The following is a 15186-nucleotide window of genomic DNA, read 5'->3' as shown; positions in this document are numbered from 1 at the left end:
ATTTTCTGTATCATTGGATAATAACTTGGTTTTGCTATCTTTGCATTGGTTTTGTAGAATACACAACAATATGAGAAGGTATGCATGGAAGTCATACCTGACCTCAAGATTTTACATGTGGCTGGGTATTGGGTGTCCTACTCACCACCACCGCTGCAACACATTATACAGTTGCTAGAGTGAAAACCATCAGAACTGCAATATGTGAAATTTCATAAACATGCATGTTCTCACTGAAGTGGGACAAAGCCATATGGGGTCTTCAGAGACCATTTCTTCCCATTTCCATGTCATGCTCATACCTGTCTTTTTTCCTCCCATCAACACCTTATGCGAATGCAGAAATCCTATTTTAAAACAATGGCTTAAAATTCATCTATAATAGATTTAAGTTTAAAACACAGTGCAGGTAACTTTACAGTGAAGTGTGAATTGCTTTCAAATTGGAAAAGTAGGACACGGGCTGTATTAGGCTACATCTAGGGGTGTTTTTTAATAGCAGTCTGCACACACAGCATGTTCTAGTGCTATTACATATTCTATTTTCAGGACTGCTGCAGCAATGACATCTGAAGAAAAGAAGGAGCGACCAGTAAGCATGATATGTGAAGCAACTAACTATAATCTGACATCAGATTATGCTGCTCATCCAATGAGCCCTGTGGGCAGAGTAAGTGTGTCAAAATTAAATTATAATTAAGATCATTCTGTTATTCCACAAGGTACTAGACAGTGCTATATATTAGTATTTCATTGAAAAAGAGAAACAAAGCACATATTTTTTTCAGGGCACTTGGCTCCTTTCATGTTTAATTTGGAAACTGAAGTGTGTGAAACAAATTATCACTGAAGCTGTAACTTTTATCAGGTATATCGGATCTTGTGACTTGCATGTACTTAAATTGTTTACAGAATCTGACCTTTCTAATCTGTGTGAACAGTAAAATGTTGAGTGGCTGATCAAATATCTGAGTAAGCATTGTTACAGAAATTGCTCAATCACAAATAATTGACTAGATTTCTCCAGGTAAAATAGACAGAATTATAGTTGTACGTAAGAAGTAGTTACAAGAGAGATGGAAGGTGACCCTGTGGTAAAATTACAGGGCAGATGACATGACTTGCTGTCATTGGACAAGAGGTAGAAGTCCTGGTTTCCTAGGAAAATTCCTGGGAAAAGTCTTAGAGATTCCTAGGTCACCTTAATTTGTGTCCCACTTTCCCCATTCACCCAACTTCTCAGAAGGTTAAGGTAAATGCCCGGATGCTTATTGAAGTGATGCGTTCAATTATATTAACTTCTAAGTTTATTGGATAAAGCTGACGAGGCGGTGTGGATTTTTTTTCCATTTTCTGGATAGCTTTCCTGAAAGGAAAGTGCGCTTGCTACAAAATTAAGAATTTCCTTAAGTTTACTCGGACAGCAAAATAACAACTTTGATCAGTGATGACAGACAAGAGCCCTGTAATCTCTTCTACCCAGCAGTTAACATTTAAACAAGGAAAAAAACCCCATACTTTTGCTAGTCATTGAAAACTTCAACCCTGAGAAGGGCTTTTCAGCAGATTAATCGAACCTGCAAGAGAAAAATAAACTTTGGAAGGTGTTTTAACTGAGCAAATTCCTTAATTTCAGAAACTTGGATTGAAATAATTTATTTTCCATGTGGTAGGGAACATTGTAAGGTTACTTTAAGTACATCTTGGAAACATTTTTTTGTTGTTTTAAATGTCTCAGTAGACAGGCAGAATCCTTGACCTACATCAGAAAATTGTTACTTAATAAGAAAATGTCTTGATCTATTAGTGTTGCTGGGGGGGGGGGGGGGGGGGAAAGGGGAGTCACAGATAAATTATAAACAGTAACAAAATCCATCTCAACTTTCATATGATGATGCTTAAGTCCATGCAGGAAAGCCAGTTTAAAGCAAAACAAAACAAACTAGGAAAACCCCAAACAACAACAACAAAAAACAAACCCAGCTAAGCCCTAAAACAACCAAGCAAACAAAAAGCCCAAGACAGAGTTGTAATAGTGACATAGATTGCAATCCTCGCACAGAAGATGAATTACAACAGAACTAGCTAGGAAGCACTCTCAGGTTAAATGAGGAAATGAACTACAATTTAGGAGCACATGTTTTGCAAATGTATTTTTCACACTCCTCTTTCAAAAGAGAAGTTTAAAATGCCCTTTAGCATGTTTGTTTCATAGTGTTCTAGAAGGAAATCAAGAGTGCTATGGCCTGGTTATTGTAATTTCTTTACTTTCAATGATTAATGACACTTTAGCTTCCCGTGGAAAATACTATATTTTGAAAAAATAGACTTTTATTCCATTTTTCATTCCTCCTGTCTGTTCCAGTTATTTAAATGCACTTAAAATATTAATATGATTACTGTGACTGTATGTACAATTACTGTACATCAGTTTTCAAATGTAAATTTGTGTGAATTACTGCAACACCATTTAAAAAATTTTGTTTTCAGGAGATGAATGCTTGCAAAGTAGAACCACAGCTGATATTAGTCAGCATTTTCTGGCGGTTATTTAAAGCTAATGAGTTCAATTATTTTTAAAGATAACTATACAGAAATTGCCCACTGGTTGTACCTGGATACAATAACTGATTTTCTTCTATGTTTTTATTCATATCTCCTAACAGTAGAACCTGAAATTCTTAGCTGTCTTATCAACCTTTGAATATGATATGTAGAGTCTGTGTGTTTTGCAGCACAATAAGAGGAGTAAAATATTGATGAGGAAAGTAAATTACAGAGCAGAAGAATGCTTCATGTGGTTGCCACACCTGTTTTTTAGGTGTTTCTGTTTTCAGAGATAGCTCATAAACACACATAATATTGGAAGGTGATGAGGAATGGAAGAAAAGTTTGTGGTACAACTAAAGTTTCAGACAATTCAGGGGGTGTAGAAATAAGTTCTCCCTTTCTTTAATGTTAATTGATCTCAAATAGATACAGAACTTCACTATTTTGTGGGTGAAAGTCTCACTGGAGTTTAATGCTATATATACGTAATGCTGGCCAACTAACACACTACAGCTCTGTTAAGTGCTGCTACTTCCCTATTAGCTTGAAGTGTATTTCTAAACTTCAGGCCACTAGCACAGACCTCTGACTGTGGAAGAAGATCTACATAGGCTTGAGATTGCTACAGAGGTATATATTTCCACCCCTCTTTTTAAAATTAAGAAGTTGTTTTTGTAGTTATCTTTTTATTTTGGTTTTTTTCCCCACTGTAAAAATCGCTACCTAGACAAATATGATTATGCGTCCTGAAATGCATTCAGGGAATCAGCTTTTGAATGTGTAAAGTCTGTCATATTACCAGTCACACCCCACAGTTCATCTTTCCTGCTCTTTATTGCTGTCCTGATTATCAGCAGAATAAAGCTAAAAGTTTTCTCACAGTGAGTGTAATGGAGTGTTAGCCCAGTACAGCTGCTGCAGAGCTCCTCATGTCTCCATTACAGCTAGGATGTTTCACGTGGGTTATAAATATTGTTTGTTTATAGATATTTCATACAGTGCTTAAGCTAGTCCAGCTTTAAATGGCTAGTTTAGGTATAGCCATACATGTCTTCTCAGGATTCAGGTTAGCCAGAAATTTTGGAGTCTCAGTCCTGAGATACAGTAGCAAACAGCATAGTGAACAGGAGCAGTGTGAAGGGCAAAGTATTGCTGCTCGGGGCTCAACGCCTGTACTGTGTTTTCATGGTTTATATTCGGATGAGTCCAGTAGTGCTCCTTGTGCATCTTACATTTTAGTCTTATCTAAAAATAAATCCAGTTTGCTGTACTATGCAAACCAAAGCACAATAAGAGTGAATGATTGGGAGATTTGCTTCAAGAGCAACCTCCTGGTCCAAGCTAAAATGCTGAGGCAGAAACCCACTCAGCTCATGGAAAACTGCAACATTGGAAGGCGCTGAAATCGCCGACAAAATTCAGAAGGCAGCATCATGTTGGTTTGTGGTTTGGAAGATAATGTAAGACTTGAAGAGTGGAAACGTATTTTTAAACAGAAGTTGAAAGTAACAAAGATTTAGATTTCCATTCTTTGAGTTTACATGCAGAAAACTTCCTTATCAGCAAGGTTCTCAACCCATGTTTTTCAAACGTAGACACAAGAAGCTTAGTGTTAATTAATTACTTTTGTGCTAGTTCTGAAATTGGGAAGAAGCCTCACAGAAATTCTGTGTCCTCTACCAGCTAAGCAGAGAGAAGAGCAGCTTGCAGAGCGATGAAGTGTGCAGGCCCAGCTACTGACTGGACTGTTGCCCAGAGTTCAAAACCCTGCCAGTGGTTGTTTTCTTCAGGTTTGGGAAAGAGTGGATATCACTGGCTGGACTTCCTGGCTTCTTTCTCAGTACTGGAACTGTACAGGGTCCCTCCCGTAGGTTCTGGGTTTGGAGGCACGACAGTCGCTGGGACCGTTCCTTAGAATGGGTCAGATGGCGCCAGATGTGACTGGGAGTTTGCTAGCTCCGTTACCTTCTGCACCTTCCAGCAAGTGGTTAGTAGTTGGACCCTTCATTCACTCTCCTCCTTTTCTCTTTGCTTTTTCCAGAAGCTGGAGCTGTGCAGTATGCCCTGTATTTTTAGGGCTGTGGGGTAAATAGTTGAACCCTTCGATTTTATTTTTTTCCTTTCTTCCTGTTTCCCCAGTTTGAGATATATTAGGCATGTGTGTGAGAGAATATGGGATGGCCAGGGATCCCAGACATAACAAGAGCCGGAGGTGATCTAAAAAGTTTGAGTTTATGTATACACCTATGATATTTCAATATCCTAAAATACTCATTGTCTTAAGGCTCAAAATTTGTTGTGAACAGTTATTCTCTTTATGCAGTGTGTGGTAAAATAATCACGAGTCATCTGAAGTGTTCTCTGTATTAACTAAAATTAGAAAGCACTTGTGATGCTGTGTTTAATTAAAGGAAGTTTGTATTCACAGTTGGTAAGATGTAACTCATTAAAACTTAGCTGTGAGCTCAGTGAAAATGGAGTCAATATGGTTTATTATCAGACCTACCTAAGAGATGCCTATCTAAATTATCTGAATTTGTTGGTAGACTTGGCATTAGTAGTACTTGTGGTTGGTTTTGTTTTCAGAAGCATCCTTAATGCATTAGCCATTTTATAAGCATAGGAAGTCTGGAACACTCTTGAGAGGTTTTGAACCTTTAATACCTAATATTAAAGCAGCTATGAGTGTTATAAATTATTTCTGATTAAAATCTTGGCACAGTTCTGGTGTGATATGCCAATATAGTAGCCATACAGGTTAAATGAGATAGATGTAGCTAACTTTATAATGTGCTCTGGTTTGTTATATAGGTTCTCTGTATATTCCCTTTTTTTACAGCTGGATGTCATAAGTCTCTTGGCTTCTTACAAACCTTTGTCCATTTTGTACTGGTAGAATTGTTCAGATGAAAATGTGAAAGACTTTTACTTTTAATTAGGTTTCCAAACAGAGTTGAGTCAAATTTCTGTATCTCCAAGGGAAATTAAAAGCACTCTGATTGTTTTTATATTCCCTCCTGATTCTTTCAAAAAAGAAATACAAAACTACATTGTTTCATTGTGTTGTAGGCTTAAGGCAAACACACGTAGTTTTTGTAATATTACGCTTTTTTGGCTAAGCTATGTTATATTCTTCAGTTAATGGCATTGTTGACAAAAGCTGCACATCATTTTAAATTGCAGTTTTCAGTTTATGATTTTTAACCTACTGTGGAATTCTCTCTGAAGCGTGTATAAAACCCAACCGAGTTCTGTGATGTGTGTTGAGAGAATTTCCATAGAAAAACCCCATACCCTAATCTGCAGCGAAAACCGAGTGTTTGATTAGCCTTCCTCCTTTAGGAACTTTGCATAACCTTATGATTCATTTCAGTAGTAGAGATGGGGAAGCTGAAGCACAGGATTATATTGTCTCAGTTCAAATGGTGGATTTGGAGCAGAGCCATGAACACAGCTTAAACTTATTTGAACTTTACTTCCTTTGCAGAGTGGGATACTTTTGCTGTATCACATTGCATGCTCTCTGAGGCACCAGTTCTTACAGAATGTAAAACACGAACGTTCAGCTCAGTTGCAGAACAAACTTTCTAAATGTAGGCGGAAAAGAATGAAGTGTGAATTGGCAAAGCACTGCACGTTTCTTTATGCCTTTTCCTATTTCTCTTGGTTACTCGAGTAGAAGGCTAAAATCTAAAATGGCATATTTATCTTACTTCTCTTCATCATCTGTGATCATGGTGTAGCTGTAAGGTTGTAAAAAGTATAAGCAACAGCAGATATAAGTAAGCACTGGAGTTTCAGGGCAAATGTTTCAAAGTAGGCCTTAGTGCAAGCAGGTAAAATAATGAATATTCAAACCAGCCAAGGGATCACAGAGCAAATGGTTCTTGAGAGGGAAGAAAGAATTAAAAAAATTTAGTGTATGTTAGAAAAGGGGGAGTTACATCTTGTTGAAATCTGAACATGTTTGCATATATTAGGCCAGTGTTGGAAGCAGGAAAGAGTAGCATTTTCTTGCCCAAGTGATGGAATTTTTCATAATTTATAATAGTTCTGTTAGTTTTACTTCTCTTTCTACAGCTTGGTAGGCTACCTACCTTATAAGAAGGTCAGATATGTATTTTGTTGGTTTTTCTTGTTTAAAAAAAAAAAAAAAAAGCTTTACCTACTTGTCTTGGGATTTGTCTTTAAATTTTCTGCAGAGGAAAAGAAAGAAATGCTGAAGCCAGCAGAACCATCATAATAATTATTTATCTAAAAAAACAATACAGTTTGTATTCTGCAGTGCCCCGGAGGAACATGTGCAAGAAAAAGATCTTAAAGAAAAGAAAATGTGTTATGATTTTTCAACAGATATTGATGTCATGTTTTCTTTAACCTGTTCGATTCAATTTAGACATCACGATCTTCAAAGAAGGTTCATAATTTTGGAAAGAGATCAAATTCAATAAAGAGAAATCCTAATGCACCAGTTGTCAGACGTGGCTGGCTCTACAAACAGGTACTCTTCCCCTCTTCACCTTTTTTTTTTTTTTTTTTTTTGGTAAAGTATATAATGTACAAAAACCAATCATTGGCATAAACTACAATAATAGCAATATCAGAGTGAAACTATAAACTGTGACGAACTGACACATGGTATTTTAATTAATTAGCTATTTATTGGATAACATTCTGATACAAATGAATAAGGGCATCAGACAAGTGCAGAACATTGATATATTATATTTCTGTCTAAAATACACAAAGGGCTTGAAAAATCTAGGCAGATGTTTTTAGTAAATAGCTGAATTAATTTCAGGCATGCTGAGGTGATGGGACAAGGATACTAAGCCCAACATACTGGTTTTTTAAATTCTGAAGTTTCTTTTGGTAGACTGTATCTCTTAATGTTTTTTTTAAAGAGTAAGTAGGTATTTTCAATAACAAATTGGAAGTCACGCAATTTTTTCACATACAAAAAGAGAGGAATGCCTGTTTTCTTAACTCAAAGATAATTATCTTAAAACCAGAGATCATTTTAGTTTTTCCTATCGAATGTAAACTAATCTGAAGTATGTGCTCTTTAGTATTTAGTGACACTGTACCTACCCTGTTGTAGATTTGCTATTCTGCCATACCAGACCACTTGCACTTTCTTGCTCTGCAGGAAATCAGAGTAGAGTAATTTGGTCAAAAAATTGAACAACAAAACTGATTAGGCCATATTAGGAATATATTTTATAAATCCACCAAGAACCCTGTAACAACTTGCCATTTAAACTCAGCTGAGGCAAATGTGTACATGTAGTTTTGAATCTACATTCATTTACTGTTGCTACTCTGATAGACTGGTATGACCCACAGAGCTTTCTGGATGCTGTTGATGAGTCAGTTTTTAAAAATTACTATCAGATAAAAAGTCTAGAAGTATCTGTTTAGTAGATTTTTCTATGTTTAGATACTCTTGTGGCCTCTGCTCTCATTCAGTGTTGAGAGTGAAAAGTTGTCACAAAGGTGACAGATTTTTTTGCTTTGTTTTGGGGCTATTAAACTTTTTAGCTTGAAAAAAAATTCACTCTTTTCCTAAAGTAACATTTTCTGGATTTTTTAATTAAATGAGACAATCAGTTAATTTGATTGACATATGAAGTCTGGATTATAGCACAGGTGGTTGTGCTCATAAGTATCTGTTAGTTTGTCTTTGCTGCCTACTTCTGAATAAGTTAGATTCATGATGATCTGGCTTTTTATTCTGAAGTCCTTTGTAGTGAGTTTTACATGTATGAAAAGATATGGTTATGTACCTGAACTAACTTACTGGAATGCTCTAAAGATTATAGCTGATTTATGTCTCTTGTTTTACATCAAACCATGGATATTCAACACATAAAGTAGTACAAAGATGTTGCTTTCTGAAAAATTATACTCTATGTTCATATTACCAAGTCCATTTTAGTGTACAATTACATTATTTTACTAATGAAGAAACAGTAGCTATACTTTAAGATCACAGAATTATGATGGTTGGAAGGGTCCTCTTGATCATCTAGCACAACCTCCCCTGCTCAAGCAGGCTCAGCTAGAGCAGGTTGTCCAGGACTGTGTCCAGCCAGGTTTTGAATATCCTCACAGATGGAGACTGCACCACAACCTCTCTGGGCAACCAACTGTGCCAGTGTTTGATCACTCTCACACAAAAAAAGTTTACCTCTGCTCAGGTGGAATTTCATGTTTCTTAATTTGTGCCCATTGCCTCTTGTCATGTCACTGGGCACCACTGGGAAGAGTTTGGCTCTGTCTTCTTTACACTCTTCCATCAGGTATTTATACATGTTGGTAAGATGCCCCCAAGCTGCCCTTTCTCCAGACTGAGCAGTCCCAGCTCTCTCAGCCTTTCTTCACATGAAAGGTGCTTCAATCCCTTAACCATCTCTGTGGCCCTTTGCTGGATTCACTCCAGTATGTTCATGTTTCTCTTGTACCAGTGAGCCCAGCACTGAACCCAGCACTCCAGCTAGACCCCAGTAGTGCTGAGTCGAGAAGAAGGATGTCCTCCCTCCATCTGTTGGCAACCCTGCTAATGCAGTCCAGGATGCTCTTGGCCACCTCTGCCATGAGGGTCCATTGCTGGCTCATGATCAGTTGTTGTCCACCAGGACCCCCCAGGTCCTTCTCCACAGAGCTCCTTTTTAGTTGATCAGCTCTGGTGTGTACTGGTGCATGGGGTTGTTCCTCTCTAGATGGAGGACTGAGCATTGCCCTTTGTTGAACTTGATGAGATTCTTCCTGTTGAGGTCCCTCTGAATGACAGCACAACGGTCTGGTGTATCAGCAACTCCTTTATAGTTTGTATTACCTGCAAACTTGCTGAGGACTCATTCTGTCCCAGTGTGCAGGTCATTAACAAAGATATTAAATAGTCTTGGCCACAGTATCAACCCCTGGGATAGACCACTAGCAACTGGCTGCCTCTGGTGCCACTGATCACCACCCTCTGGGCCTGGTAGTTCAACCAGTTTTCAATCTACCTCACTGTCAAAATGCATACCATTGGACAGGGTTCATGTGTAAAATGATTTAAATGCTGTGATGTTTGATTGTTTTTGGTAAGAAAAGGCATTGCTGTATGTTTCCATGTTGTAGTAGTAATTGAAAGGCAATTTAGTCAAGAGCTTTACCAACAGATGCTATCTTCAGAAATTTACAGTGAAAGCTTGTGCAGGTTTCTTTTTAATAGTAAGATAACTTTCTTAACATGTTTGTGTAATCACAGAGAACGGCAAGTTTTGTTTGACTCGGGGTGTGCTGTCTCATTGCGTGTAATGCTGTTCTGTGTCCTGGTTTCAGCTGGGATAGAGTTAATTGTCTTTCTACTAGCTGATATAGTGCTATGTTTTGGGTTCAGTATGCGAAGAATGTTGATAACACACTGATGTTTTCAGCTGTTGCTAAGTAGTGTTTAGACTGAGTCAAGGAGTTTTCAGCTTCTCCTGCCCAACCAGTGAGAAGGCTGGAGGAGCACAAGTTGGCAGAGGACACAGCCAGGACAGCTGACCCAAACTGGCCAACGGTGTATTCCATACCATGGGACGTCCCATCTAGTATAGGAGCTGGGCAGGGTGGGGGCGGGGGGGATCGCCTCTCGGGGACTAACTGGGCGTCGATCGGCGGGTGGTGAGCAATTGCACTGTGCATCATTTGTATATTCAAATCCTTTTATTATTGCTGCTGTCATTTTATTAGTGTTATCTTTATCATTATTAGTTTCTTCTGTTCTATTAAATCGTTCTTCTCTCAACCCACGAGTTTTACTTCTTTTCCTGATTTTTCTCCCCCATCCCGCTGGGCGAGGGGGGAGTGAGTGAGCGGCTGCGTGGTGCTTAGTTGCTGGCTGGGGTTAAACCATGACATTCTGTCATTTTTCTACTAATTTTTAAGTCTGGAGTCAACTCTTTTTTTGGAAGGTGTTTACTGTGAACATACTGTTACCGTATTATGACATAATCACAATAAAGAGGAAACAATAATTAGTTAATCCACTGATACAGAAAGGATGTACTTTAAAATAGGAAAGAATTTAAAATATGAGAAGCACACAGTCATTTTGTGTGTGCCTCTGCTATGTCTGAAGAAGGCCAAAAGATCATTCCTAGCTTGTCTAATTGCTGGCAGAATTTTTACACGTGGCTGCATAGAAACCTGCTGGTGTTTTTGAGTGATGGGATAAATGTGACGTTGCATAACAGCCTCTTCAGAAAGTCCGTCTGAGGGTTTGTGATAATCCTTTATACTGAAGAAGTTTGGGTATTTTCACAGCGTACGGTTGATTTTTATGGCCAGTGTCCTCTGGGCCAGGGGTTCAGCATCCTAATCGACTACAGAGTCAGTGACCTTGTCAGTGAGGTGAGGAAGGCAGCCTCCCCTCCTCGTGTCTGCCTTTCCAGCTGGGAAATAGGAGCTGACTGCTATGGGCAGTGCTTCCAGACTTCATTAGTGGTTGTTAAACCACTTTGAGGTCCTCAGAAGGAAGGTGCTATAAAGTGTTTAGTTATTCTATTTATGAAAATGTTTGTAGCAAAAGGATGTTTTTAACTTTTTCTGAATAATATTTCCTAGCTAATGCTTGCTTCACCCTTTCTTCTCCCACCTTCAGCTTACTTTCCTCACCCCAAAAAGAGCAGAGCTTGAAGTATGATGCTAAAAATTATGCTGAATTTTCTCAAAAAAACCCCCCAAAGAACCCCAAAAACAAATCCACCCCACCCCACAGTTTTTCATTATAGAATCCCTCTTCTTGGTTGTCACAAAACCTATTTCCTACAGGAATATTGATAATTCACATGTAGTTTTCTTCTTGGAACAGATTAACATATTTATTAAATCTGATTCTACTAGGATGTGCGTGCTGCAATGCTCTGGCTTATTTACACTGCAGTAGCGGTGGCAGTCTTTCATTCCGAGTTGTGCAGTGTAAATTGGTTATAAGCATAAAAGAAAATGAAATTGCTTTATGAATAAACTTTATTTGGGAAAGAAATTTCCTCTAGATATGAGTGGTAGTAGAAGATGAAGCTCAGCAGAGAGTTTCTTCAGAAAACAAAGGATGATGTACCCCAATTACTACCTTGCTCTTTTCCTTTTTAAAAAAAAAGTATACATTTTTTTGGTTAACTGTAGAATGTAGTCTCTAGCATGCTAAAATAATCAGCTCCTGTTCTTGAATCATGTTAACTTTAGGCTTCCTGGGCTATGATCTTTGTTTGCAGTGTCAAGTAGGTGATGAGAAGTCAAAGATACTTAAAATATCTTAGCCAAGAAAAGGAACTACTAGCACATACCACAGTTATGTATAACTTGGTTTACTTTATGAACTATTGCTGTTAACAGTTTGAAAGTTCTTACTTGATCACTTTGATTAATACAGGATAGCACTGGAATGAAGTTGTGGAAGAAACGGTGGTTTGTGCTCTCAGATCTGTGTCTCTTCTATTACAGAGGTAAGTTCCACTCAGGAGAGCTTTGTTTGCTAGTTTTACTGGAAGCAGATACATTTTGACACACGACTCAAATGTAAGAAAGAAGAAGCTGCTACTTAATTTAATGGATTAAAGTAGTTGTATAGCTGTCAATATACAGGCCTGCTACTTTTATCTTCTTTTTTTTTTTTTTTTTTTTCTTTCTTAATTACCAATTTCACATAATTGCTTCCTGCTCGTCAGGTATGCTCAAAGGGCAAACCCATTCACAGCCACCTCTTTTATTAAATTCTGTATCGTAGTTTTCTCACTATTTCTGTTGCTAGGAACTAGATATGCCAGGTTAAATCTGATTTTGCATGCAAACTAAGTAACTGAAATGGGGATAGGAAAGGGATAGTGCAGGGGAGCTGAAACTCTGCCTTTGGAATGATAAAGAGAATATATATGCATTTTGGGAATCTAATCAGTGTTCATGAATACTTATAAAGTGAAATGTTGTCTAATTCCATATCAGTAGAAGTCTCTGCTGTATTTGGAACAAAGAAATCTGTTAGTACCCTTATGTAGCTACATCAGACTTATTTTACATGGGAAAAATTAGCTGCTTATAATTCTAGTCTGGAGATATGTATGTTAGAAAACTGATTCCTTCACCATTACAGATTATTAAATGTAGTGCTCCTGAGGGGATAAGCAAATGGGATTTGTGCATATGGAAATGTATTCAATCCTGAAATAAGGTGTACAGCCGTAATAGTTTAAAGGAGGCTATGAGCAAAGAACATTGTAAAGCATGGCAAAATAGAGGAAGATAAACAGTTAAGGCCATCTACAGCCTTAACTACAGATGAAGGATAAGAAAGGGTTTCAGTTTAGGATGAGACTTTAGAACTGGTAGAAGCGATGTTGATGCTGGTGATGCTGAGAGCAGTGACTGATGACTTTAAAATGCTGTTCTGTTAATGTGCAGCATGGTTCTAATCTAATCAAGACAAATCAGGTCATGAAATATAAAAGCTCTGTAACTGTTTAACTGTTTTAGTTAACAAATTCTGAATTACTGAAATATAATCATTAGGCTTTGTTTCTTTACCCCAAGAAGTATAGATGTTGGGTAAACCACTGCTGAGTCAAAATTAGGCTATAATTTCAGTCATGGAGACATTGATTGTGATACAGTTACACTGCATTTAATTAAGCGGTCATTATATACTCTGTGCTTTTATAGGGTTTTCTTTTTTAAACAAGTCTTCAGGCTCTGCCTTCCAAAGGGTCTAAAGACAATGCTGCTTTATAGCTGCCTTAAGAACAAATTAAATTGACTTAAAGCACTGCACATGAAGTATCTCAAAATAAAACAAAAAGCAATAAGCAAAACCAACAACAAATAAAATAAATCGAAACAGCTCTATAATCTTACTTTTTCATTTCTACATGTTAGTGTGCCAAATAAGCTGAAATACAAGCAGAATAGTCTAAATTGTTTACATGATAAACTTAGCTTTTAGCTATCACTCACTTAACAGAAAGCAGTTAAAGCAGATAAACTGTAATTAAACATGTATAGTGATAGTCTTAAAGGTATTAGAATTGACTACTAAAATATAAAAAACTTGCGCTCTAAAACATGTGCTTTTACATTTTTGTTAATTCTGTCTCAGATATTGAAAAAATGGGAAGGGGGGAGCCATGCACTTATTCCCAGATCGCAAACAGTGTTTCTGTTTGTGCGATTGTGGTTGTTGGGGTTTTGGGGGGTGTTTTTTTGGTTTTGTTAGCAAATCTTACTGAACTTTTACAGTTGTGTTACAATGTTAGCAGCTTAAATCTAATTTATAGATGAAAAGAAAAATTATTTCATTGTATTTTTTTGGAGCTTAGAGAATACTGGTTTTCTGTTTCACGGAGGGATAAAAGACTGCCTGCTTTCATATTGGAAGGTTATTGTTGCAACAAATAAAAGATCTTAGAGCTAGACAGAAGATCTGCTATTTTTCTCTTGTATTATTCATACACAGCATACAAGTAAAGATGGGTATGGTACAGTGTAATGTGTAGATAAAAGCTAGTCTGATTGGAAACACATTTTTAAAATCTAGAAATGGAATGTAGCAGTATGTCTTTAACAGAGACTAAAGTCCTCCAGACATGCAGCTGTTCAGTGGAAGAAAAATGCTTAATGCTTCTATATGGCACTAGTGGGTGTGACTTAGTAATAAGTCAAAGTGTAATCTAGCAGAAGAAGGGAATTTTTCCCAAAAACAGCAGTCCAAATAAAGTGAACCCCAACATTTGCTATGCGTTCTGGGACAGGGAAAAAAAGGCAGATTTTTTTCATGTGTGGGGCTAGCAAGGAGTAAATAATTGAGAGGAGAAGGTGGGATGGATTCAGGCTTACTTATGAATACAGTTGACTACCTGAAAGTAAATCCACTCCCTTCATTTCTTTTCTACCTTTTAATCAGAATAATTTTATGGTCAGTTCTCCAATTAAATTACTATCCAAGAAAGCATAATTTTTACATCTAACATGTCATGTAATACTAAAATGGCTCAGCAGAGCTTTCCCCATATGAATAACTTAAATGAGAGTTGTGGCTTTTCAGAATTTAGTGAGTAAATGAGAACCGGGAAAAGATTTGTAAATCCGTGTATGAGAGGGAGTTCTTTTGTGCTGTTGACATGTATTTTAATTGTAGCTATTAATTTTCCATGCTTGAAACTTTGGAATATCTATGTTTTCATCTTAATTTCATAGATACATAGTCATTTGTTGTGGGCAGTATCTTCAACTAAAGGAAGTGTTATGGGGGACAGTGTCCTAAGATACGGGTTGTAAATAGAAGTTCTGTATCTGAAATAGAATTAAGATTGACTTTGTGAATTGCATCCAATTATTCCTTTATTAAAGTATAATTGGATTAAAGAGCTGGTTGTGGTTCCCAATTAAAATGTCAACTTATTATTACAATGTATTGTTCTAAAATTTTATGTAAAACAAGGTTCTGGAAAAAGGGTGTTTGTTTGGGGGGAGAGTTTGTTTTTTACAAATTATCTGAAACATGAATTCTTACAAATAGAATGTAACTGAGTGTAAACTCTTCATGGGAATTATAAAAACTTGTAGCTTGATATGCCCAATATCATAAGAAGAACGTGCAAATTTTCTCTGAGG

The 15186-nt window shown here is 37.2% G+C and overlaps 1 protein-coding gene across 1 annotated transcript in view; it reads left to right on the top strand.

The window, feature by feature from the left end:
- The first annotated feature begins 562 nt into the window (after positions 1-562).
- The window catches only part of PLEKHA5 (pleckstrin homology domain containing, family A member 5), a 70446-nt gene continuing 55822 nt past the window's right edge, over positions 563-15186 (top strand). The window contains exons 1-3 of the mRNA XM_010566110.1: positions 563-670; positions 6947-7051; positions 11957-12029. Coding sequence (XP_010564412.1) covers positions 563-670; positions 6947-7051; positions 11957-12029 — 286 coding nt within the window. The remainder of the gene's footprint in view (positions 671-6946; positions 7052-11956; positions 12030-15186) is intronic.

Source organism: Haliaeetus leucocephalus, unplaced genomic scaffold, assembly GCF_000737465.1.
Source record: "Haliaeetus leucocephalus isolate CR32 unplaced genomic scaffold, Haliaeetus_leucocephalus-4.0 Scaffold206, whole genome shotgun sequence".
Lineage (NCBI taxonomy): Eukaryota > Metazoa > Chordata > Aves > Accipitriformes > Accipitridae > Haliaeetus > Haliaeetus leucocephalus.
Note: the sequence above shows the minus strand (reverse complement) of the source record. Positions and strands in the feature narration are given on the sequence as shown.